Source organism: Notechis scutatus, chromosome 13 (genome assembly GCF_049901735.1).
Source record: "Notechis scutatus isolate UNSWTSFEM ecotype Mainland chromosome 13, rNotScu1.2, whole genome shotgun sequence".
Classification (NCBI taxonomy): domain Eukaryota; kingdom Metazoa; phylum Chordata; class Lepidosauria; order Squamata; family Elapidae; genus Notechis; species Notechis scutatus.
Window position 1 is genome coordinate 12,686,735 of NC_142021.1, and position 26,301 is coordinate 12,713,035.

Sequence of the window (26,301 nt, forward strand, 5' to 3'; positions counted from 1 at the left end):
TTGCAAATGAAAGGAGCATAAAGAAAACATACCTTTGAAATCAGTAACAAGCAGTTAAAACAATACTAAAAAAAAGAAGAACTAGACTAGGAAGTCTTTTAAAACTCTACAAAGTGCAAATGGGCATTGATGCCACGATCTCAAGATGAAGAGTCTTTGTGGGGACAGAGACTGGATCTTCCATATGCCTTCTCCTTCAAAGTGGCATCCCAGGAGGCCTTCTGGGTGGCTCAGGTAAACAACTATTTAGCACAGAGTAGACTTTCCGCTGCTGGCCATTAAGTGCTATTTTGCTCAATTTTAAATACGTCAGTCTGCCTATAGCAAGAGAGCATTAGATCAGGACCAACCATGTGCCAAAGCACTGCTGGAGGTACAGCACCCACAGCACTTCCTCTGTTTATGCTCACTCCCACTTACCCCCAGGGTGGCTCAGCAGGTCCGGTTCCTCCCATGTGGAAGAAGCACATTCCTCTCCTGTGGAGAAGAGACAGAAGGCTGAAGAGCCACTCACACTCTCACCAGGGCTCACCCGACAGGAGCAGTGGGTTAAAAAACCGACGTCCCAAGTTTGCGCTCAGGAAGGATTCGGCCTTCTCCCTCACATATGAGAGATGCACAACGACTGGGCTGAGATCTTCTGGACCAGGATTTCAGCACTCTGGCCTCACGGTGAGACCTCCTGCCTCTCTCATTTAGAAGAAGTAGCCTGTGACAAAACATAGTTGCTGCGTAGCTGCTTTGTGTTACAGTTCGCATCCTTTCCAGCCAATCTTCCCTTGCATGCCTCGTCTTTTTAGTTTGTAAGCATAATGGCGACCGTCCTACCCGCCCCGCCTCTAAGCTGACGCTGTCTTTCTAAACGATGCTTTGAAAGACTAAACATTTTGGGTGTCATCCAGATTGTTGCTCCTCAAGAGCTTCCCAGGTGCTCCACTGGGCTTCTTCCCATCGCCTGGACCATATACTGCTTCCAAGGGCATACCTGGCGTTTCATTTTTCTACGTAGGGTTGCAATGAGAATCAAACCTTACCGTAACACTCTGCAGCCACAGGGGCGAGTGCGCAGGTCTCCGCAAAGTATGCATGGGTGGCATCCAGTGTGACAGCATCTGCCTCGTTTTTCTGTCATGGGAAGAACCACTTGGTTAGCTGTGAGACGCCTGCCCTTTTCAGAGGAAAAGCTGTTCTTGCAAGGTGGGATGGTCCGGTTGGGACCATGGCCTTTTCCAGCCAGATTCGAGTAAGAAAATAATGGTTCTCGGAAAGTGAAATGGGAAGCCAAACTTGCAAGCAGAATCTTAGAACGCCACGTCATTTCTGGGCAGAATTTGTACATTATTTTAAGCCATGGTTTACCTAAGCATGATTTATTTAAATAAACCACAATTGGCTGGGTTCACAAAACATGCAGAACCATAACTCACCGTTCACAAGTCATAACTGTTGGACTAATATTATGCCATGCCTCAAACAAATCCCCTGGCAGCTTCGTGCAGAGGGCCATGTTTCCCAAGGACCGCTCTTTCTGGCTTGCTGAACTCCCCAGATATGGCCACTGAATAAAGAAGCTGTTTCCGCCATGTTGGTGTGGAAGGTACAAGTTGTTTGAGACATAAAATAAGTGTATCCACTGAAAAACAAAAAGGGCCTCCAACTTCACTCTTCCCAAACCAGCTCTGCCCGTATGTCTGACGCAGTTCCACCCAGTAGGTTCTACACTGACTTAGTGCCAGGCATGCATCAAACGTTTCGCCTTCTCCCTCTGCCTACCTCTGCTTGGCTACTGGAACCAGGTTTCTGCTTGTAAAATCCCCAGGGCCGAAAGCAATATACAGATGATACAACAGCGGTGGGACTCGTCTCTGGGGGAGTGCATGAGTCTGCCTACTGAGATGAGGTGGACCAATGGTTGCTTTCATGGTGTGGAGACAACAACTTGGTCCTCAACACCAATAAGACCAAGGAGCCTAGAGTGGACTATAGAAGGAACAGATCAGACCTCCAGCCCTTGCTTATCCATGGAGACCGAGTGGAGCAAGTGGCCAGTTTTAAGTTTCTGGGTGTTACCCTAAAAGAGGACCTGACCTGGGGGGCTCACATTGCAGCCCTGGTCAAAAGGGCCCAGCAAATATTATACTACTTGAGGCTTCTTAGGAAACAACAACTGAATGAAAAACGGCTGGTGACCTTCTACTGCTGCACCATAGAGAGCATTGTAACTTACTGCACCTCTGTATGGTTTACCAATTGCACAGGGGCAGATAGGAAAGCACTCCAGAGGGTGAACCTCATTGCCCAGAAGGTCATGGGTTGCCCTTTCCCCTCTTTGGAAGAGCTTTATAGCCCCCGCTGCCTTAAGAAAGTTCAAAACATTCTCAAAGATCCATCTCATCCTGGGAAGCCTTTTTTTGCACTATTACCATCAGGCTGACGGTACAGAATAATAAAAACAAGGACAAATAGGCTGAAAAACAGCTTCTATCCCAGGGCAGTAGCTCTGTTGAATTCTGTTGTATTGTACAGGGTTGGTGCGGTATTGGGGGTTTTCGGTTCAATGTGTGGAGGGTGAAGGATGTGTGTTTGTGTTTATTTTCATGCTCAGCGCATCTTCAGCGGGCACTGAAGATGGTGTTTGATTTCGTTGTACAAGGTGCAATGGCAATAAAGTAAACTAAACACGGTGAGCAGGTGCTTATCACTCAACACCCACAATTCACTGCACGCCTGGATCAACTACCCCTAGCAGGGTCCTGTGAGCCAGTCTCTCAGGTACGAGGGGGGGCGGGTCAGAGTTCCAATCCTATGAATAGGATCTGGTCCAGTGATGGCTAACCTTTTTGTCGTCATGTGCTGAAAGTGCGCACGTGCCTGCACCCATAATGCAATGGAATGCGCATGCGACTCCGCCTCCCTACACATGTGTGTGCGACCCCCCGTGCCTCTGCACATGCACGCGCCCCTCTCACACACGCCCCTCCCCCTGCGCATGCGCAGCAGATACCTGACAATCAGCTGGCTGGCGGGAGGCACGCGTGCATGCGCAGTGGACCTGATCCGGGGTGACAGCTCGCGTGACAGCAGAGATGGCTCTGCGTGCCACTTCTGGCACACGTGCCATAGGTTCGCCATCACGGATCTAGTCTGAGTCCAGAGGTATCCCTCACACGCCTATTCCATGCAGCTTTGATAAAAAGCCCTACATGGCTTGGGACCAGGTTGTTTTTGAAGGACCGTCTTTTCCCGGTCATGTCTGCCCAACCCACTAGAGTGGGGAAGCAGGGAAGGTGAGGGGTCCCCTGTCCCTTCCCCTTTAGGAGGACCAAGAAGAAGGGCCTCCTCTGTGGGGGCTCCCTCCCGGTTGGACATCATCCAATTGGCCCCCAATTTGACACTCCTTTGCAAAGGCCTGAAGATGTGGTTCCAACAGTGTGTCAGGGTTCCAACGGATGCCCTAATTAATTCATCAGCCTTGAGCCAAGTTTCAAAAGAAATTCAATTATTTATTAGGAGCAACATGTTGGCACTTTCCCAAGTGCAGTCGGCTCTGCCCCACATAATTTACTGCCCGCCAATGACCCTGTTTTCCCCCTTCTCCCAGGGTATGTCATAAATCAGTGATGGCTAACCTATGACACGCGTGTCACTCGTGACACGCCGAGGCACTTTGACTGACACGCCTGTTGGTGTGGGGAAAACCTGCACATTTAGAGGCTGCTCCAATCCCTGCTCCCTGCTTGTTGCGTGGAGGCGTGGTGTCACCGCTGCCGCAAGATCTTTGCAGCAGAGAACCAGTTTTAACCGCCATAAACTGAGGTTTGTCAGTTTCATTACCTCAGGAACGCTACAGGAGGAAAGGAGATCCATGAGGTTCACAGCCCTGTAAGGTGGCCTTCCGATCCCTACATCCTGCACCTGCAGCCCTGAGACCAGGGAGACGAGTTTCACAGCCCTGTGTGATCACCCCAGCCCAGTCAGTCATAAACCAAATTATTGATATTTCTTGAAGTGACACACGACCCGAGGAAGGCTACACTTTTTCCCGATTTTCGACACACCAAGCTGAAAAGGTTAGCCATCACTGTCATAAATCATATTCTCCAATGGAGCACTTTCACAGGCTGTGGAACACACACCTCTCCAGCTTGCTCCAGTAACCTGGGATACAATCTGGAGAAAGGTATGCGTGGAATGTGCTTCTGGTCATAGCAACTGAGCTGCTCCATCAGTTCTCCACCCCACCCCCACCCCCCACTGCCTATGGCAACTCAAAAGCAGGCCAGGAATGTTTTACGAGCTGACACAGTTAGGCCTGGAGACCCCAGGATATTAGGGAGACCATCAAGTTGCTCATTATTGTCACCAGGGGTGTGGTGGGGTTATTGCTTTTTGTATTGGGGTCTTATTCTTTGTAAGCTGCCCAGAGGCACTTAGAGTGAGTTGGGCCACCATATCAATTTTCTTAAATAAATAAGTAAATAAATCGACATCACCGCCAGTCTGATGACGGACATGGCACAAGAAGAAGAAGAAATAAACAAAAAAAAGGCGGGGGGAAGCCCAGTAATTTCTTTAGGACGTGTTAGGCCACCCTTCTGTTGGGGAACGGCTTGGAACTCTCCCTCCCGCCTCCATTTTGACCCATTTTTCTCACAGGACATCGTGTCTCTTGAAGAAACCACTCACCTTGATGAGCTCAAGGCAGCCGATCATGGAGTCTGCTTGGACACAGACCAGGGGGTCAGACCTGACATTCAGAGCCCACTCCTCACATTTACGGAGCTCCAGGTCACTGATACAGCACCAGCGCACCAGGCTGTTGGACAGAGAGCTCCCTGGGGCGGCAGGAAAAGACAATCAGAAGTGGGTGGAGAGGCTGCCCTGCCCAGTTGCTGGGGGCTGGAGAATGCGCCTTCCCTCACCTTCGTGTCCCAAACCCTGCAGGAGGGTGACGTAGTCCAGGCCAAGAACCTGGCTGATCTCGGTCTCTTCTCCCAGCAGCTGCAGGTGCTGAGTGGCGTCAAGGAACAGCAGGTCCCTCCCTCTGAATGGTGCAGACGCAAAGAGCTCAAACCTGGCCTTTTCTTTTCCGCGGTTTCCAAACAGGTGCTAAGAACCAAAGCCAGGGATCACAAGTCCTCGCACCCAGGCAGCAAGCAGGGCACTACCCAGGGCAGGGGACAGGGATGCACCTGCCAAGGACCACACCGTCTGCAAGCCCCCTGAACCGCCAACAATGCGGTTTTCATGGAGGAGCTCACCTGATGGCCAAAACCAGCAGCAGGGAGACGAAAAGGGATTTAATTTAACTGCGACAGAATCATCCTCAAATAGGACATATGCCCAACCACCCTCGTGTTGCCCTCAAAACTATGGGTTTTTTTCCTAGCTACATTGCTACCTGGTTCTGGGCAGCTGGGACTTCTGTGTGCTCCTCAGGGCTTTGTATTTCAAAAATCTGCTTCCAGGAGCTTGGCTCTGGGGATGCTCCTGGAAGCAGCACAGGAAGGATGGAATGGTGATCTGCGTGTGGGCCGGCAGGAAAGACTTTTGAAAACTTCCCCACAGCAGCTGGAGTTTGCCACTGCCAGGCTATCAGTCACCCACGGTTACACCTCCTCTTTTCCTGCCAGCAGGAGAGTACACCGCACATTCTTGGGGAACTGCCTTTTGGCAGAGATCTTTTACCCCGGTTGCCAGTTACAATAACAGGCTAACTAAAGTAGGTCAAGGCAAACAAGTGCCTGCATTTATGTCCTATTCCACCGGAAGGACACATGTCTCGTTTAGCTTAGTTTGTTTTAAGCCAGAATTTCTTAAGCACCTTCTAAAATAAAACTAAGTTGTAACGTATTTCTCCTTCTACCCAGCTATGAGGGAGTGAGGAGGAAGAATCCTTGGGGCCCTCCGGCTCAGTTTATTATTTGTTAAATTTATTTGCTGTCTATCTTGCCCTGGGGCTACTCTAGGTGACTTACAACAGTAAAAACAAAGAAATGACAAGAAGTGTAAAAGGAACAGTAGTAAAATATTGAAAGAGCAAAATAAACCATGAAAATATGATAATGAGATTAAAAGATAGGTGGGAGGGAAGCAGGGAAAGTGTGGGGAGGGGAGTGGGGTTTGTTGTCAGTCTAGTAGCCACCCCACCCACCTCCCGTTCTTAATTCTGGATCATGGCTTAACATCTTATATCAATCCCAGCATGTTCTGCCTCCCTTGGAGCCTGATTTCTTCCTCCTTTACAGTCACATCCTTTCAAGAGCCTTTCAGCTGACGTGCATTTCCCGAAGGAAGCGCCCTTTCCCCAGGGGGCAGTGAGGCTGCTCCGAGATATCTGGAATTGCAAGAGGAGAAGCGTCCTACAAAGCTTGCTAAGGATATAATCCACCCAGTGGGTGTGATCGAGGAAGGAAGACCCAGCCAACCCTGAGGTCTCCTGTAAAACCTTGGGGAAAACACCTGATTATTTGGGAGCCAGGGCAAAGGTGTTGAAGAGCCACTTCCACCAGCTAAGCAACAGGAAAACAAATTTGCGTCAAACCCTTGGAGGGGGAGATGATGCAAACCAGCCTTTCAGCCTTAGCAACCTGGAGATACCTGGACTTTGATGCCCAGAGTTCCCAGCTGGTATGCGAATGGACCTCAGGCACCAGCCCCAAATCATCTCCCTTCTTGAGAATCAGAATCTGTACCTGTTTGCCAGGAGATACCTGAATGACCTTGAGAAATTTCTTCGCTGTCTTCTGCAGGTTGCGGCGTGTGACAATTGCGCGGCCTGGTCCGTTGCCCAGGTTGCAAGTAGAGTAGGCCATCAAAGGCGCAGTGGATCCATCGGGACACAACAGCTCGTACTCTTCCTGTTCCAAGTCTTGGCAAGAGGAAAAAGAGGGTTTCAGGAGCTGGAGCCGGAGCCCCCATCTCTGCCCCCCCCCCACCGCTGCAGGACAGAAGGACCACAGCTTGCTCAGCTACTAAGAGGGCAAAACAACCGGCTTGGTCCTGGGTGCAGGGAGGAGGAAAAAGTGCCTGGCCTTTTCAACAGACAATGGCTTCTGGGGTTCTTGGTGTGGCTTCCTGACCAGTCTTCTTATCAAGAAGAGAGATTTAGGTTGAAGATAAAAGATCACCTTATTGCCATGAAAAAGACACTGTGTGCAGCTCTTGGAAGGAAGGGAGGAAGGGAGGGAGGGAGGGAGGGAGGGAGGGAGGGAGGATTGGCAAATGACTATCCTTTCATAAGGCGTAAAGTCGTGGCTGTGCCAGTCGGCTTGGGAGATCAGCGCAAGGGAAGTGGTTGATTGAGTAACAACGGATCCCACCATGCTGCCCACACCCTCCCCAAGTGTCCTTGGTTTCAATGTCTTTTTATGTTTTAACTCTATGTGTAACTATAAGCCACCTAGAGTTACCCTATGGTAAGATAGGCGGCCAATAAATTTTATAAATAAATTTTGTATAAATCAATAAATAATACAAGAGAAGAGGGTGAAGCTTGATCTCAACGGTGCAGGGTCCATTTTAATCAACTGCATAAGTCAGACACCATCCTGGGCCAAAAGTTTACCTGTAGCACTCATGACTGTGAGGTGATCCACAAAAGCCACATCTGCCAGCCCCAGCTTCAGGCACCTGCGCAGATGAAAGGGAGGTCAGTAGATGAGCAGCTCTGCCTTGCTTCTAACGTCATTGTGACGAAGCACCTGAGTGAGCCCAAGAGCACCTGAAGGCGCCCTCTGAGCCGTAGAAGGGTTCACGAGGGCTGGCCTCGCAGAAATGGTTCTTGTCCCAGATGTACGACTTCGGCCCTTGGCAGAGAGCACACAGCTTGGGATAGGTAGCTTCGATGCCAGGGATGCAACTGGCGTTGAAATAACCACTGATCGCTGGCAACAGAAGAAGAGCGGAATGAAAAGCAGGTATGCATGAAGGGCAAGCATATGTTTTCATGGAGGACAGCCCAAACTACTGGGATTTGTGGACTTATTTCAACAAAGTGTACCTGAGGTTGCATGTTAAGGACCAGCCTACACAAACAATTTATCCAGAGTTGTCTGACTAACGCATGAGGCACACAACGCACTGTGGTGCAATTGATTGTCTTGATGCTATGTTCCCTAAATAGCCCATCTGTCAGGCTCCAAAACCCATGCTGAGTTACTTCAAAGAACAGGTGACATGGCATCCAACTGTTTATAAAATATTATAGTGCTGAAGTCCCTCCAGCTACCTATTCTAAAAAATGCTGGCATTTTTGTCCAAAATCTCAATTTAACCATCTGTGAGATTTTGAGTATGTTATTTCTTTATTTTATTTTGCCATCTCCAACAAATACTCTCACGCTGTTAGGCAATGACCGGTTTACAGTATGGTGTGTTGTATGAACCCAGCCATAGTGCGAATGTCACGAACTGCGAGGCCTCCGTATGGCATTATGGAATGATCAAATATGTTCAGGCAATGGTCATTCCCAATGGCAATGGTCAGACACAATTACAGCATGGGACTGAATATGATATGATGTGATTCAGGCATTGTCAGGAGTCCATCATAGTGTAGTATCAAGTTCAAAAATATACGTTTCCATCTTACAGCTGACCATTCATCTATTAGGATCAAGAACCTACGGAGATGGAATCCCAGATTCAGACAACGTGGCAACTTTTGTCCACTCACCTTGGCTGAGGGGCTGGCCTGAGACCCACATCAGGTCGCTCCTAGCTAAGAGGAAGCCCATGGGAATATTCCAGCCCGAAGTCAACCTAGCTCCATTATGACAACTTCGGACTCCTTTGAGCCTTTGGACATCCAGCGTTCCACGCTTGGCTACAGCCACTGCAAACACACAGCTACCTAAGATGGAGAAAGTTAAGAGTGGAAACAACATTCGCTTGTAGAGAACAAAACTGCCTGTGATGAGGAACCTTTTGCATACTCCGGATTGATAAGGAACCTAGCCAGCATTTTGAAACATTCTGTTCTGCAGGAATTTATTTTCTTAGTTTAAATTCAATCCGAAAGAAGTTATTTTAAGTCATGTGGATGCACCTGGGATCCAACTCCAGCAGAATGACTAATGCCATGGCTTTTGCCCAATGAGTTTTGTGAACAATATTTGGTGAAAGTGTAAATAAAGTAATAAATCTTGGCCTTACTGAAATAGTTCTTTACTTACAATGGATGGAGGGATCTAAATAACACTGCTCCTCATGTTAGCTCCGGAGGCCAAATGTTTTTAACACTCTTTCTTTATACAAGAGTCTCTCTTTCCCAGTTCTCGAAAATAAAGCCCTGGTACAGTTCTGCTCAATTACCTTCTTACTTTTCATTTGCATTTGCAGAGAATCATAGCCTCCATATTTTCTGGGATGAGAGGAAAAAACCCTCTATGGAATTCTAAGCACAGATGATGGTGTGGCCAAGACCAATGGACCTTCGAGAAGGCCAGTCCTATAGAACCTCTCTGGATAAAGAGAGGACAAGTGCTTGTGCTCCAGGGGCTGTTTCTCATGGAGACCACAAGACAGCAGTCAACTCATGGATTTGAGTGGCAGTAGATGAGGGAAGCCATTAAGCTCTCAACCGCATCGTAGCATATGTGGAGACAAGGTTCATCAAGCTGCGTGTTCTAAGCACTTTTGGAATATAACTGTTTTAAAGTTAAAAGAGGTCTTCCCAGCCACAAATTTGAAAAACTATGTGGTGAGTGATCCTTTATTCCAGAAAGCAGGGAAAAATTAATAATTTAAGTACATGGCAAAAATCTAGGTAAGAATTTAGTCCAAGAAAGTTTGGGACCAAATAAATTTGAAATATTATAACTTTTGCCTCAAGACTTTAAAAGTATTTAAAAACAAAATAATATGTTTGTGGGAACAGAAATTGTTTAACGTTTCAGGAAAGAGAAGATAGACAGAAGCAAAAGAAATTTGAGATGCTATTACAGAAATGACCCCAAGCAGAGGCTAAAACGAAAGAAAAGCTGGCTTTTAAATTTGGTGATTAGCATAAAATGATAAAGGTATTACACTGGAGACATTCAAATTATTTTTAAAGAAATGTGAAAGAAGCTCGCAGCTATAATGGCAACAACAATACCATACCGTATTTGCAAATGCATCAATTTTAAAAAATATTAAAAAAAGAAATGAAAAATACAAAGCAGAATAATTTTGAAGGATTTACAGACCAACAGGATAGAGATAAAAGAAATTCAAACCCGTGCAGAGAAAAAAGTAAAATAAAATAGAAGTTGTGGGCTCTAATCCAGAGATGAAAACTAAAATGGAAATACAGGTGATAAGCTGAAAGATGAAAAACGACCTGACTTATTATTGGATTTAAAAATGAGAGTTATTGTTAAATGTTAAAGTGTTCATCCCAAATGATAGAGCTAAAGGGAGGGAGGAGCTGGCGTCGCGCGGACGGTCTGCAATCAGCCCAAGATTGCAGCCGATATCTCAGCCTGGTCGGTCCAAGGACCTAAACCGTCCCGTAGAGACGGTGATAGTGAAGGGCACATCCTGTGGATCCCAGGGACATCGCAAAGTCCCTGGTTGATCCAGGAGAAGCCCTTTTGCCAGCGGCTGAGAGGCAGCCTTTGCTGCTGAAGTTGGGACAGCTCGGAACGGAAGAGACTGAAAGAGAAAGTGTGTCGGCTTGGGTGAGAACTTTTTTTACTATTATTCTGAGACTTAAAGGACACCCTAAGAAAGGGAAATCTGTAAGTTTTGACAAACTGAGTTTCGCAAAATGGAAATTACAGTTTTTTGAAAAGCATCTTTGGGATCACAAGTAAGGAAAGAAAATTTCGACAGAGATCAAATCCTATGACAGCTTCTTAATGAAATAAAGATTAAGATTCTTAAGAGCAAAAGAAAAGACTATAAAGTCAACCTGTCTCATGAGGGATAAAATAATAAATATTTTTATAAAGTTCAGAGTACCCTTTATGGACTTTTTGCTGCTCCTGGATGGAATCGTTTAATGATTTGTGGATAGTTAGTAGTTGGGAGTTGGTAAAAAGTGATTCATGTCATAGAATTATTAATGGTGGTCAAGAAATGCGAAGTTGGCTTGTTACGAAGAAGATCGGAAGCAATTTCCGTAAACATTCTTTTTTGCCCTCTTTTTCTTTCTGTACTTTTCATTTTTTAACGTCAATTGGTCTTATCTATTGCTCTCATTAACATTTCTAATCCTTTTTTGGAAAAGGAATAGCCCTGGGTATAGTGCCTAGGTCTAAATCTCACTGGCATCAGTGAGCTTTCCTGGTAAGGAGACCTGCCAGGGTGGGGCAGGTGGCCCAAGGCAACTTTCTGTAGTGGCGCAGTGGTTAGAATGCAGTACTGCAGGCTACTTCTGCTGGCTGCAGTTCAGCAGTTCAATTCTCACTGGCTCAAGGTTGACTCAGCCTTCCATCCTTCCAAGGTCAATAAACTGAGGACCCAGATTGTTGGGGGCAATAGCTGACTCTGTAAACCACTTAGAGAGGGCTGTAAAAACACTGTAAAGCGATATATAAGTCGAAGGACTATTGCTATTGCAGGCAAACTCTGCCCACTGCCAGGAGTTCAATTCTCACCAGGCTCAAGGTTTTGACTCAGCCTTCCCTCCTTCCAAGGTGGGTAAAATGAGGATCCAGATTGTTGGGGGCAAGAGGCTGACTCTGTAAACCGCTTAGAGTGGGCTGTAAAAGCGCTGTGAAGTGGTATATAAGTCTAAGGGCTAGGGCTATTGCTATTTCCTATGTGGCTTCTTTTCTGAAGAAATTTTGCAGCCTGATCTTTTCCTCCAGCACCAGGCCTGGCCAGAACATCCCACTCACAGTAGCCTTTTGTCCTAGAAATCCCTCCTCTGTCAACAGCCTTGGACAAGGAAACTCCCTGTCTTTCTCTGGGCCCTGGTCATAGGCTCTGAGACATCTTGAATAAATGGCCATACTGGATGACTTCTGCTTGCTGTGGATGAGACGATCTGCAAACTACCCTGTGCCCTGCCCAATGAACTCTATGACTGTGTGACAGAATGCAGTCAATGTTGCACACTTCTTGGCAAGCACTACCCAAACTAGGCTTTTGTACATTTTACATTTTATGTTCTTACGTTTGTACACACAAAAAATCTTAGTAATGCTGGACTTCTGGTTTGAGCTTCTTCGGCGACAGACAGAAATCCGCGATCGTGTGCAGTTACGGTCTGGGCTCGCCACTGGAGCACCCCGAGCCGGCTGGTTTTGGGGCCAAGCCACCCTGTAGAAGTGGTGAAGAGGGGGGAGACTGCCAGCAGGGTTGAGGAGAGCTGCATCTCTCCTCCTCAGCTGGCCATTACTCCCTTTCGTGAAGGCGGTTGCAGCGGTGGTCAGAAATGGCCACCTCAAAGAAGAACTCGACCGGAAAAGAATGTGCAGGAGGAAGATAAGAAGTGAAAGTTTTGGCCGACCGGGTTAAATTGCAAAAGCAACAACTAAGGTATCCTGGAATTTAAACTAAAAAAATTAACATCGTTCCCAAAGAAGAGTCTGAAGCAGCGAAGGAAAGTGAAAAGGGAAAGGTTTGGGTTTTTTTTCTTCTCTCCCTTTCCCTATACTGACAACTAAGAGACTTAAATAAGAAATCGGGGAAAAAATCCATTTTGACATCAACAGACAATTAAGCTGAAAATAAAACAAAATGTCAAAGGGATAATAAAGATTTCTGGACACTAAAAAATTTTTATAAGCAGGAAAGGAGAGAAAAAGAATAAAAGGGCAGGATCTGGGAAAAAAGGGAGGAGACTGCCTGGAATTAAAAGGAATCTACAGTAAAACTTCAACAAGACTTCTAAAAGATACATTTTAACTGAAATTTGGCAACTAAATAGTAGAACCCCAGGAAGAGAAAGTGAAAAAAAAAAAAAGCAAAAAGAAACAGCTTGCATGTATTTGGATTACTTGGTGATCTTTGGATTCTTGGTTATTGCATTTGAATGACTAAAATTAATCGGGTGGTTGTTTAAAAATTTATACAATGGCACTACTTCTGGATGAATTGAAAATGGAACTTAAAAAGTACAAAGAAGATGCACAAGAAGGGAGGGATTCTTTTGGCTTCCTTTTTCAATTCTTAGAAATGGAGATTTGGAACTATGAGAAACAACAAGAAACGTCTGCAAAACAAGAAGACTGGGACAAAGAAGAAGCCATCTTTAATGAACAAGTAATTCTATGTGGGGAAGAAAAAGGAAAGGGGGGAAAGAGAATGGAGAATTTAAGACTTAAAAAAACAACCAAAGAAAAGAAAAATAGTTCGAAAAATAAGTGTAATATTGGAAAGCAACAGAAGAGGGGAATACAGAAGAGAGAAATAGAGGTAGAGATACAAGGGGGTAAAAAGGGGAGAGAGAAGAAGAGAGGGAAGAAGGAAAGGAAAAGAAGTTACAAAGGACAGAAACAAGATATAGAGAAACAGGGCCTATTTAGAGATAATGGGTGAAAATTTAACTGAAAAAGGGATTCTGTAAAGGTATATAAGATTGCATTGTTATATTAGTAATAGAAATAATTTTAGGAAATTGGAAACAATGTATGATTAAAATGAGGGATAAAATAGTTACTGTAATCTAGTGAAATGTTTGTGAATAAAATAAACGAAATAAAATAAATGAGAAAATTGAATTAGAAAGGGACGGGAACATTTTAATTAGTTAATGTTTTATAAAATATAAGTGAAGAGGAGGGGGAAATTAATTATGGAAAGCTTATAACTGTTCCCATAGAAGTATGATATTTAATTGAAAAGTAATGTTAAAGAAGTTAAGATTTTAATGAATATTAACATTAATGATAGAATTGAATTGGAATGGAATATGTTGTTTTAATTACATATATTTATAATCTTTTTTTAAAGAATATAGTGTGTATTTTAAGAATGTACCAAGCAGAATCCGAATGGAAGTTATGTATTATATTGAATGTTATAACTTTAAGGTATATATTGAAGCCTAAATAAGAGTTAAATGGATAAACTTAAAAGATATAAAGGTGTCATACTCCAATCAGCAACTACAGGACAAACTTTGTTTAATGAGAAAAGATAATATGAAATTGAAACAGGATAGACAAAAAGTATAAATATAATGATTTGAATTGAGATGAGATAATTAAAATAAAATTGAGAAAATTAAAAGAGGGGAGAAGCTATGTAGAAAATGTAAAACAGTAATAAGATATGGAATAGAACATAAAAATGAGCACGAAATTGAATTTGTGTCTGTACGAAGAAATGTAACCTGGGATTACGCTACTTTCAAAAAAGATTTTTTTTTGTTTTTTTTTTGTGAAAACTCAACTAAAATTTACAAAAAAAAAATCTTAGTAATGCTGCTTCTGATATGAATAAAGAAGATTGGCTCTGGGAAGAAGGTAACTGACCTCCCAAATAGATCTCCTTGGCCACCACAGTCAAGCCATAAAGCTTTACAGCAGAGTATGCATCTCCGGAATCCAAGGAAACTGCATCAGCTTTATTCTCCTGGGAGAGATTTAAAGCAACGTTTTTAGTTTCTTCTCTTCAGGTCCACCTGGCATCTTGCTTCTAATTACAGAAGAATATCCTCTGCATGATGCAACAGTTCAGTGCTCCTCAACCTTGGCAGTGTGGACTTCAACTCCCAGAATTCCCCAACCATCCAGGCAGTGGATGTCTTGTGCTTTGTGACCAGGGGATGCAGTGAATAATGGCTGTCCTCAGGGCTGCTTAGCACCAGGAATCCAGAAAAAACCCACAAGGCGCTTCAGTTTTTTAAGGTGCTCAGTGCTGATTTTTTTGTTGTTGTTATCTGAGAATAACATCTCAGATAACTATCTATAGCAATGGTTAATTAGTAGCCAACAATATCTGGACACTAATCCTTTACAAATGAAGCAGGAACACTAATATAATAACAGGTAATAGGTTTTCCAGTGATCACGCCACTTCACCATTATGAGGTGCTGAGTTTACTCCTAGGTTATGTAAATGAGGACACAATTATCCAGGCCAAAAACACCTAAACTGGTTAAATCATGGGCTGTTGGTCTGGTTAAATCATGGCAACTGGACTAAAGTTTATTAAACTAGGACGTTTCATTACTCACCCAAGTAACTTCTTCAGTCCCAATGAAAAATTTAAGATAGGCAGAGAGTCAGAGAGTCGTTGGAATGCACCAACTTTTGCCATAACAACTGCAGAAGCTTCACCCCAAAATGTATTGCAAAAATTAAAATGTTTAATAAACTTTGGTCCAACTGCCCTGATTTAACCTTTTTAGAAGCACCTAGGTTAGTTAGCTGAGGTTCTTGGAAGATGTTATGCTCAAATAACAAAAAAAAAATCAGCCTTAAGCACCTTAAGAGAACGCAGCGCTTGTGCTTCTTGCCTGGATTCCTGATGCTAACAGCCCTGAGGGAAAGCCCCGAGCGGAAAGACAGTCATAATTCACTGCATCCCAGGGTCACAAAGCACAAGACATCCACCCTGTCATCATCCCAGGGTAATGAAAGAGGCTATCATGATTAAATACCATGTTCAAAAGGGTGGCATCCCCAACTAAATGAGTTACACCTCAGAGTATCTGTGTCATCTGCTTAGCAGTTCAGCAGTTCAGGGATGATCTGATAAAGTTGTTTCTCCAAAGAAGTAAATAGTAATTTGTACTGTTTATTTATTTACAAAGGCAAACATTCTCCTTACTGCTCTTGGGAGCTCTTCTTCTTTTCAACAGTTTAATTTTGAAATTATTCTGCCAGTGACCTCCCCCCCCAAAAAAACCCAACAACAACAGCAACCTGTGTGATCAGCACATCAGCAGAGCACTCATTCTGCCCCTTCATCCAAATGTTCAATGAAACTTGTGAAGAGTAAAGGACTTGGTCTCATCCCAGTAGAAAGAGTCTTTCTAAAGCGATGAGGATCTGTTCTAGAATGATTTCCACACCATTTTCGTATCCCCTTTAATTGTTCTCCTAGCCAGTTGAGGCTTAAATAGTTCACCATTTTAAGCTAACCAGAGCACTTGTACAAAGAGAAAGATGGGGTATAAATGTAATGTAAATTCCAAAATTAAAAACCGATCAGAATGTCTTGAGCTGTACAGATGGTCTCTGTGGCCAAGAGGACCTAGACCAGGGGTCTCAAACTCAATTTACCTGGGGGCCGCTGGAGGCAGAGTCTGGGTGAGGCTGGGCCGCATAAGGGATTCCCCAAAAAACGTTGTTAAAAAAATATCCTCAAATGTCATCAACAGTTAATGATTTCTCCAATACATGAACTGTCCTGAACACATGAATGGAACATGGAATGAAGATCATGAACAGTTCCTCAGAACATGGCTTCTCCAGCTTACTCCTGGCTGCCAGAGACTCGACAACGCTTCCTCTCACATATCTGAGCCACATTTGGCTTGAGAGAGGAGGCACTTGAGGCCCTCAGTATGGCTTGAAGATGATCATCAGTAAGTCTGGACCTGTACTTGGACTTGTTAAAGTTCAGGGTGGAGAAGAAGCCACGACGAGGAACGGCGGGCGGGACTTCCTTCAGAGGTCCATTCCCCCTGCGGGCCGCACTAATATTATACTTTCATATCACGGTGGGGGCCACAGGATATCGTCCTGCGGGCCACAATTGGCCCGCGGGCCGCGAGTTTGAGACCCCTGACCTAGACCAAGGTTGGGTTCCCTGCCTGAACAGAGGCATCCCAGGCTTCCCCCCAGGAGGTTTAATCCAGGAATATGGGCTTCTCAGTAGGGATGCCCCAATTGCAGTCTGGAGCTCTGCCATGTCCACTGGGCACCACAAGCTGAACTGGGTGAATTTTGAGACACTCACCCGAATCTTGTTGATACAGTCATAAGTGCTGTGGGCTAGGATGCAAGAAACCCTCTTAAAAGGACTGCTGGGGACAGGCGACAAAGCAGACAGAAGTGCTTTGGAGAGCTCAGAGCATTTCTTCTGCTCCAGAGGGGAAAGCGTGCACCAGCGGAGCTTCTTCCCTGCAAGCACATAGAAGGTTAAACAACACAGCCTTTGCAAGCTAAATAGCTTCTAGCAGGGGTCCCCAAACCTGGCAACTTTAAGACTTGTGGACTTCAATTCCCAGCAGAACTGGCTGGAGAATTCTGGAAGTTGAAGTCCACAAGTCTTAAAGTTCCCAAGTTTGGAGACCTCTGGCTTATAGCAACAGACCCACCCAGGTCATCTCCAAATGACCAACACAGGGTCATGTCTATTTAAGTGTGTTGCACCTTCTTAGCCCTGTCCACTTTGACCTGGGGAACTTACAAGTATGGTTAGCCCCCTTTGGAAGTCAATGGATCCTTTTCATTCAAAGTCTACCTGTGAGACAACATGTTCTTCATACTACACTCCAACTGTACAAAGTCTAAAATCATCTACTCAAGAATAAGCCCCACTTATGTTTATGCTCTGGGTTATGCAATCACACTCGAGATCATACTTCTTCCATACCCATTCCTCCACTCTCACTACATTCCTGGCTTAAGTCTTCACAAGTCAGAAACATGGGGTGCCTAACATGCTAGCCAAGAGATAAATAGCAGAATAGCTAAGATCCAACTCTATGTCCCTGGAACAATAATAGGACATAGAATAATAGGGCTTGGAAGTCTTCTTGTCATTGGACTGTGGCAGGAGGTTCTATACCATTCCTGATTTTCTTTGGACTTGATAGGACGGATATATGTGATCACAGAAAGAATAGCAGAATAATAGACTTGGAAGGACACTGGAGGCCCCACAGTCCAACCCTCCATCTAGCAGGATACCCCATACCATTTCAGACAAATGGCTGTCCAGTCTCTTCTTAAGGCTCCAGTGATGGAGCACCCATAACTTCTGGGCTGGATTTTGCCCATTCCATGAGATCCCCTTGACAAGACAATTATCAACCAGAGCTCCAGTGTTGAAGATGGGTCTAATGTTCAAAAATTAGATAGTGTGATCAGGGAGAGCATAAGCAAAAAAAAGATGTTTGAACTAGATAACCCCCCCTCTTTTTTTGTCACCCCTACCTGCGGCTAGATGAGCAACAGCAAGGAAGGCCAAGAGAACAGCCACAAGAAACAACAACTTCATGACGGCAGAGGCACAAATCATCTTCCCCTTCCCTCATTCCAAAGATTCCAAAGCAGTGACAGGAATTTGGGCGGGGGAGGGAGATTGAAAAACTCACGGTGCAGAAGCTGAAAGTGAAAGCGATGGGGTGGGCAGGAAAGGAGGCCAATCCGTGAGTGCTAATGGGAAACTTTACAATGCAGCCAGGCAACATAAAAGGATTGCAAACCTTTTGCTTTTCTCTTCCAACTCTTCCGCAGTGCTTAAAAATCATGTGCTACATTTAAAGGAAGACACTGCCCTGGATTAGATTTAGACTAGCCTGGTGAGGCATCCCACACATCAACATGTTGACTAATGAAGACGTTGTAGAAGACATTCACGGTAGTGAAAAATCAGGACTCCAATAGCATCTTTTTCAACGATGATGTGTAGATCTGTATCTTCTATTTACCGGTATTACCGTATTAACCTTTTGAGTCATCAAATTGATTATGAGTCATCAAATTGTTATCAACTCCTTAGCAGTCAAAGTTAGATTTTCAATAGGAGGACTTAGGTGATCTCATGGGCACTGTAACCAAGCCCATCCTCCTTGCTACCAGTTGTCTTCTGCTTTTCTTTCTTTCCACCTTTCCCAGAGAGCTGGGTCTTCACATAAGACCTTCGTAACTGCTTTATGGCATCTTTTGACTATTGGTTCATTGTCTGTTGACGGTGGACTCTAAAATTAGACAGAAGCTCTCCACCAAGATCTCCCTAGACAGCTCCAAGCGTCAATACAAAGTTACCATCCCAACTCTGGACCACCACAGACAATGATGCTCTCTGCCCAAATGGCCACCACCAAGATTTTGGCCAACTAGGGACTGCAGAGGCACTCAGTCAGGGCATCTTCTCCAGTGGTGGCCACAGCTTCTCCGGCCAACAGAGAGATGTTCCTTTTTTTCCTTTCCAACAGCAACAAGTCCTGAAGTCCTTGAGTAATTTATAAAAATAATAAAAGATGGGATATACATGCATAAAATAATAAGCAATAAATTGGGTTCCGCCAGCATCCCATCTGCAAGTGGATCTCTTATGAAAAAACACTAAAAATATATTTTAGTGTTTTTTCTTTTTAGTGCTACATGTGGGTATATGCATCATCTTTTTTTTATTTATTATTCAATCATGACTGGAGGTGGTCACCCTTTGAGAGCTGTACGCAACGAAATTTCAATTTAATGTATGCCAATTAATGTCCATTCAAAGTGACAATAAAGTTAGCCTAAGTAAGTTTAATTTCTTTTAAAACAATCCCAATTGGCGACATGGTGATCTATTCAGCAGAGGCCCTCGCATATCTGTGAGACAGTTATTTATAACCGTGTCGTACATAATTGTACCTCACGTGTGTGTATATGTGCGTACGTATAGCCATAACCACATAAAATAACATTCTGTCTTTATAGCGACGGGCAGGGGAACAGGCCACTTCCACAGCGCAGCCCTTCAGGCTGAGGAGGATGGGCGTTGTGATCCGGCGGAGGGGGGCGTGGCTCCAGCCGCGGCGGCCCTCTCCGGAGCGGCCTACCTCACGGGGCGGGCGTGAGGAGAAAGACGGAGCGCAGCCGCCCTCAGGCTCGCACTGCCGTAGCGGTTGGTGGCGGCGCGGGAGGACGCGGCAAGATGGCGGCGGCGGCGGCGAGGGTGGCCCAACGGGTGGCCGGCAGCAGGTACCGGGGGCTGTTCGGGGCGGAGGAGGGCTCGGCGTGAGGAAGCCCCGCTCCCCGCGGAGCTCCGGCCGCCCGTCGTGGGAAGCCGGCCTTGGGGTGGGGAAAACGGAGCCGGTGTCTCGGGCTCCTCCGAGGACGCGTCGGGCCACCAGAGAGGCCAACCTCCCCCTCCTGGCCCCGGGAAGACCCGCGTTTGGCCCTCGGAGACCCAGGGCCGCGTGTGACGGCGGGGTCGGCGGGTTCTCGTCCGGTGGGGGACTCGTTAGAACCCGTGTCCACCCCAGGCCCTCCGACCCCTGACGGGGCCCTGCCTTTGGAGCTCCCCGTAAGGACCGACAGGCACGTGAGGGTCCTGGCGGAGAGGAGCGGCGGCCTCGCTTCCTTCCCGGCTCGGGGGGGGAACCGTACAGGGGATATTGGGAAGCCGCCTTCTTCAACCTTGGCTAGATCCACTCGGGTGGACTTCAACTCCCAGGATTCTCTTGCCAGCAGAACTTGCCAGGACAGCCCGCTGAAGGATTCTGGGAGTTGAAGTCCACCCGCCTGAAAATAGCCCAGGGTTTTCAACAGATCGATCCAGTTAGCCTTAAAAGAATGAACGCTGAACACAGCTCGATTATTCTTTATAGCGAGTGGCAGGGATGTCAAAAAGAGGGCAGGGGCTTGATTGTGTAATGGGGGCTCCCCTCTTCTTCTGCAGGATGCACCTGGCCAAGGTGCCCCTTTATGCAAATGAAGCTTTTATCAGCAGCTCTTGCCTGCTGGTGAAGTTACCCTTGAGACTTGGCAGATGGCCCCTGATTGATTTGTTTCTTTAATCTTTGCAAGTCCTGCTTTTCTGGCTTGTGGCAAAGGGAGGATTGAAAACAAGGCTGGTATTTTGCTGTGCCAAGGATGCACGTCTTAGAAGCCTCTTTTTAATCAAACGTCTGGCCTGCTTGACCCCATTCTAGGTGCTGGTTAGTTGCCAAATGTGACTCAATTTCTCTGAATGAGGTCAAATTCTGTTTTGTTTTTGGTGCCTTCAAGTCAGTGTTGACTTCTGGCCTCTGCCTGAGCTACTGTAATTCCAGTGGTTTTCTTGGCAAGTTTTCAGAAATGATTTGCGCCATTGCCTCCTTCCTATGGCTGAGAGTGAGTGCCTGGCTCAAGATTACCCAGTTGGCTATCTTGCCTAAGGAAGGACTGGAAACTGATGGTCCCCCTGTTGCCAGATTGGTGCCTTGATCACTAGGTTAACCTGGCTTTAGACCAATTTCTTATTTATTTTGTGTTATATACACTGTAGGTATCCTTGAGGGCAGCTGATATTTTTAAAACATTAAAAACCTTTAAAATCAATATTTAAATCAAAAGTCTTCAAAAGAAATGAGTTTTTGTAATGTTCCAATCTAAACATTGGGGTTGGGATAGAGGCAAAGGGAGCTTGTCAGGCAACAAAGCAGCAAAATATTCTCTTCCTGAGAATATCTCTCGCTTCTGGGAGAGTTGTGGATCTTCAAAGCAGCATCTCCTGTAGGTTTTCCTGGCAGTTAATCGGGCTTTAAACCAGGGGTGTCCAACCTTGGCAACTTTAAGACTTGTGGACTTCAACTCCCAGAGTTCCTCAGCCAGCTTTGCTGGCTGAGGAACCCTGGGAGTTGAAGTCCACAAGTCTTAAATTGCCAAGGTTGGACACCCCTGCTTTAAACAATCAGTGTTGGCACTTTAAGGGGTACCCGGAAAGTAATTGGCAAATGGGGCAGATCTTTTTGGATGGGCATCATACAAGCTGCATATCTGCTTCATTGGCATCAACCACCCTTTCTGGATTCTCTTTAAAGACAGTCCCACGTAGAGCGCATTGGATTGTGAATGTCTGTTTGCCAAATCCAAGTGGTTCAGCCATGGTCACAGTTGACACAGGAGATGTCATTGTGCAAGTCTTCTGCTGCAACTAAATTCAGCAAAAGTCGAAGGACAAGGAGTGTTCATTTGGGAAGAAACTGTATTGTTTGGGTAGAACACAGTCTCACCTTAAATAAAGTTAATGAAATACTGCCTCAGAGTCTAGTTTTTTGCTGACCAGAAAAACCTCAGTCAATTCAATTTAAATGCAATTAAATTTAATTGCAGTTGTTCTTCCTTTAGTCACCCATTTCCCCAAAAATAGATTTCTTCAAAGATACTGACCACTTGAGTAGTCCGATAGTTAAGAATCTGATTGCAGTTTGGGTACTGTTGGAATTTCATTGCAGAGCTCCAAATTATATCCACTACTAGTTTCACCTGGTTTGCTAAATAGCATGGAAGAGCTGTGCAACATGTCAGATAGATATAAAAAAGCCAGCGAGAAACCCAGGAGAACTAAGTTGGACTTTTCATCCCTGATTCAGAGTCTGATACAGGCCAGGCATAAAGATGATGTTATCATATTACATCCAGTGACATTGGTAAAAATTCTGAAGAGAGAATTTGAAAGAAATTTGGACTGGCAGGAAAAAATACTGTGTACAAGTTAGGAATAGTCTAAATTAGAGGAGTTGGTGTGTGAATCAGCTTTGAACTTCAATGCTCTGAGTTGTGATTGTACTGGTAGAACAGACTCTTGTACAGAGCCACCTGGAAATCTTGTGCCTCTAAACGTTTTCCTTTTGATGTATTCATATGGCTAAGTCAAAATATCTGCCACAAATGAGCGGATGCAGGTTGATCAAGCCCCTGCCACAATCACTCATATCTCTTCAGCCAAAATCTTAGGCTTCTGGAACATGAACCAGGTTTATAGACTTTTTGTAGGCTTTAGGTTTGGAAGACATGGGCAGCCCAAGACTTTGGTTGAAGGGACACCTGTGATACATGAGAAGAGGGTATTAATTGACTTGCCTTTGTTGTTTTGAGTGTGAGAGAAAGGGCTGAAGTGTCAATAAAGGATGTCCCAAAGGTGCTTTTACAAGAGGACTTTCTGGTTTTTCTTTGAACCTGTTTCACTTCTTCAGCTGGATGGTGGGGAATGGAAGGATTTATACTCCTTGCAGACAGCTGGATATTTGCATTCCTTTAGCTAGTCATTAAGGTCACCAGGAGGTTTACCTGTACGTCATGGTCACCTGAGTGGCCAACAAATGGGTGTGGCGTCGGCTTGTAACTGCTGAAAGGACTGAGTTGTAGACTGGAGACAGGTGACGCCCTATCCCCCCCCTCTATTGAGGGAGGGCTGTTCAATTTGGGCAGTTGGCCTCTTTGACCCCACTTTCAAACCAGCGGTCCTCTCTGTCCAAAATGGGGACTTTGTTGTCTTCCTATCCTTCCATTCCCCACTATCCTGTCAGAGCTGGAGAAGCTTCTTGGATGAGAAGTCAAACATCTTTGAAGAAAAACCCAAAAAATCCAATTGCCTCTTGAAAATGCACCTTTGGGACAACCACGGCCTGGGTGACTGAGAACCTCCATAGATACAAAATATTTTTAGCTCAGGGTTGACCTTGGTGCTCTCTGAGCTTGCGTGTTTTCTTGCAGGGGTTTCTTGATCCAATCGGTGCTAATCACCTACAGACCCCCTGAGCCTCCCCAACTGGACTCCTAAGGCCATAGAAGGCTATTTTATTCCAGCATGTTCTACTTCTGTTTGAACACACACACACACACACACACACACACGTGTTATATCATACATTATCTGTGGTCCTAACGTGGGTTTTTGATCTGGGTGTCCAAACTGTCCTCTGTTGCCTCATCCCCTCCCAGGGCCACATGGAGGGAAGGGTCATTCAGCAGGCAGGAGGATTGGCTGTCTTGACATTCTGAACATCCAGCGCTGCCAGTTGGTGTGGAGGGATACCAAAAGGGAAAGTGACACACACTTCTGGCCATCCTTGCAAGGGAAATCATCTATGTGAATATGTGACGACAGGGCTTCCTAATAATTCATTGGAAAGCCAGAGCTGATCAGGTTCATGCAGTTTGCTAAGCCCTAAAGCAGATTTGGCCAAGAATAGTGAAGGCCTTTTGATTGCTAGGTCAACCCAAACATTCCCATCTGTTGTGGTTCCACTGAGCAGACTCAGTTGCTCCTTCTGACACTAGGATTGGATCATATCAGGCCTTAGGAGATTATACAGACCAAGTATAAGAATGAGGGTGAAGAGGAAGCTCTTATAGCAGTGTTTCTTAACTTGGTTGGCTGGGAAATTCTGGGAATTGAAATCCACGCAAGTTGCCAAGAAATGCTGCTCTACATGCATTAGGGTTAGAATCAATTCTTCAACTGTTGCCTGCCCTTTGCCTAGTCCTTGGAACAATAGGTCAGACTTGCATCATGAGAAACATTTTAATCTGGAAAATTTGGTTTCCCAGCTTTGTTTGGTGACTACATATATCAGGGGTCCCCAAACTTGGCAACTTTATGACTTGTGGACTTCCACTCCCATAATTCAAAAACGTACACGCAAAACGTAATCACCGAACTGGTAGTAACACCAGCTGAATCCCACCCCTGCTTGAGTGTTTCACCCCTAAAATCCATTGTAATTTCAAAGACTATTTTTTGAATAGTTCATTTAAATTACCTTCCCACAAATTAGAGTTGGGCAGTATTACTTCATGTAATTCAGGTTTCAGATGTAATTAGATTTAGGCCAAGGTTTTAAATCCACTTTGGTGTTTATATATCTTTGAAATATTTTACTTCCATGTGGCTCTTTTATCTTGTCACAAGTATCTCATTGCAGGCAACAATTTTTCTAATATGATAGAATAAATCGTAATATAATCTACTTTCGGGTAGAATTACATGGATGATTATAACTTTAGATAACTTTAACCTCAAACTTTTGAGTTTATATTATATATATTTAGTCGATTTAGGGAACATCAGTACAGTCAATATTGTATCAATATTTTACGTACGTGTAATTTGACCTGTATCTGATATTTTTCTATTCAGCAGAATTGTACTGTGGCATGGGAACCTCCCCTTGAAGAAGACGTTATTTTTGAAGCAGCCAGTTTCCCCCGTCTTCTTTGCAGGTAAGGCTCCTGGAAGTTTTTGTTTGATCTGGAAGACGTGAAGGATTCAGAGACCATAGCAAACTCATGCTAGAAAAAACCCTAGGAAATGAAGAAGAAACTGACAGCCAAACCCCACCATGACAGAGTCCTTGATAGAATTCTTGCAGGTAACGGGTGGTGGTTCTCCATCCCAAAGTTCAGCCCTTTCCCCCATATACTGACTTGAGTTTCTCCCATTATGCTGAGCTATAGTTTGGTTATGCAAGGTTTATCCAGTAAACCAGAATAACTGGATTCACCCAACACAGTAAACATAACCAGGTAATTTATATCATGACTTACTTCATTTGACTCATTATTTATATTTGCATGTGACGTGTGTGATGCATGCAGCAGTGAGACACATTTAAGGAAAATACCAGTAGGAAGAAGAAAACATTTTCCTTAACTTTACTTTCTTGTTCATTTATACGTGTAAATTTCCAATTTCTCTGAAAATACTCATTTAAATTACTCCCTTTCCACACTTCTTGCTTTTATTATTAGTTGTATCAGACTTCTTTTGTATTAGTTATTTAAACCATAACTAAATTTTAAACCTTCTCCAGTATGTCTGAAAACAAAACGTCCTTCTTTCATATACTTATTTTGAAATATTTCCAAACAAGTTAGAACTTAGTTATGGAATAAATTGTTACCTGTTAGCCTTGCGCAATTAGAGATGAGGAAACCTGAACATAGGATTTCAGGGACGGGCTTTAAAACCACAAGTTGGATTCATATTGTGTGACAACCATGCTTTGTTTAATTGTGGTTTGTTGAATAAGGAACAGTTCTAAGTCACTTTCAAGCCACAGTGGTTAGGTTTATCCAACAGGCTAACCTAAAATCAAAAACATCACATGATGCCTTAGCACAATATGTCAATTAGTATCGTATAGCAGAAGAAGCTGTAGACCTAAATTCCTGGCCCCTGTTTTTTTTTTTTGGGGGGAGAGGAGGAGGGGTCTGAAGTGAGACAACCCGAGCTACTCAGGCTGGGTCTGAAGAGGGGATGCCACAGACCATGTGAGAATGCGTCATGGCCAGACTTAGTTCACCAGTCAATAATTCCCCACCCTTGCTTAAAACATCAGGTTTATGATATTTGATCTTGGGCAAGAAAACAGGTTTTGATTTTCAGCAGGAATACAGGACCTGTTTTCTCAAGACCGAGCAGTCTGGAAAGAAGACTGACGTGTGGCTGTAGGTAGAGAGCCAGTGCCCTGGAACTAGGAGCCAGCAGCGAAGGAAACAAGTGTCCCGCTGTCTCCCAGGTTCAGTGACGTTAGATTGTGCTGCCAAAAGCTCAACAGCAGCTAGTGCAGCCCCCTGAAATAGGTGTGGCAATACATTTTGCAGCTAAAAATTTCCCTGTAGTATCCAAGGGCAGCTAAAGTTGTTTTGTTGTTGTTCAGTCGCTAAATTGTGTCTGAACCTTTTTAGCATGCCAGCCCCCCCTCC

The 26,301-nt window shown here is 44.8% G+C and overlaps 2 protein-coding genes across 8 annotated transcripts in view; one reads left to right on the top strand and one right to left on the bottom strand.

The window, feature by feature from the left end:
- Positions 1-18,256, bottom strand: part of LOC113422152 (ovotransferrin-like) — a 31,670-nt gene extending 13,414 nt beyond the window's left edge. The window contains exons 1-11 of one of the 2 annotated variants that reach the window (XM_026682910.2): positions 18,049-18,256; positions 16,847-17,010; positions 14,412-14,511; positions 8,678-8,854; positions 7,724-7,886; positions 7,568-7,632; positions 6,714-6,871; positions 4,923-5,109; positions 4,687-4,835; positions 1,035-1,125; positions 421-477 (exon numbers count right to left, since the gene is read on the bottom strand). In XM_026682910.2, coding sequence (XP_026538695.2) covers positions 421-477; positions 1,035-1,125; positions 4,687-4,835; positions 4,923-5,109; positions 6,714-6,871; positions 7,568-7,632; positions 7,724-7,886; positions 8,678-8,854; positions 14,412-14,511; positions 16,847-17,010; positions 18,049-18,133 — 1,396 coding nt within the window. In that variant the 5' untranslated portion in view covers positions 18,134-18,256. Of the gene's footprint in view, positions 1-420; positions 478-1,034; positions 1,126-4,686; positions 4,836-4,922; positions 5,110-6,695; positions 6,872-7,567; positions 7,633-7,723; positions 7,887-8,677; positions 8,855-14,411; positions 14,512-16,846; positions 17,011-18,048 lie in introns of both variants that reach the window. The other variant, XM_087943058.1, reaches the window with a different exon arrangement.
- Positions 18,257-19,538: 1,282 nt separating this feature from the next.
- The window catches only part of PISD (phosphatidylserine decarboxylase), a 51,056-nt gene continuing 44,293 nt past the window's right edge, over positions 19,539-26,301 (top strand). The window contains exons 1-2 of one of the 6 annotated variants that reach the window (XM_087943064.1): positions 19,539-19,809; positions 24,734-24,816. Coding sequence is in view for 2 of the 6 variants with exons in the window: in XM_087943061.1 (XP_087799187.1) it covers positions 19,763-19,809; positions 24,734-24,816 (130 nt within the window). In the remaining 4 variants the exon portion in view is untranslated. The remainder of the gene's footprint in view (positions 19,810-24,733; positions 24,817-26,301) is intronic. The other 5 variants (XM_087943061.1, XM_087943062.1, XM_087943063.1 and 2 more) reach the window with 5 other exon arrangements.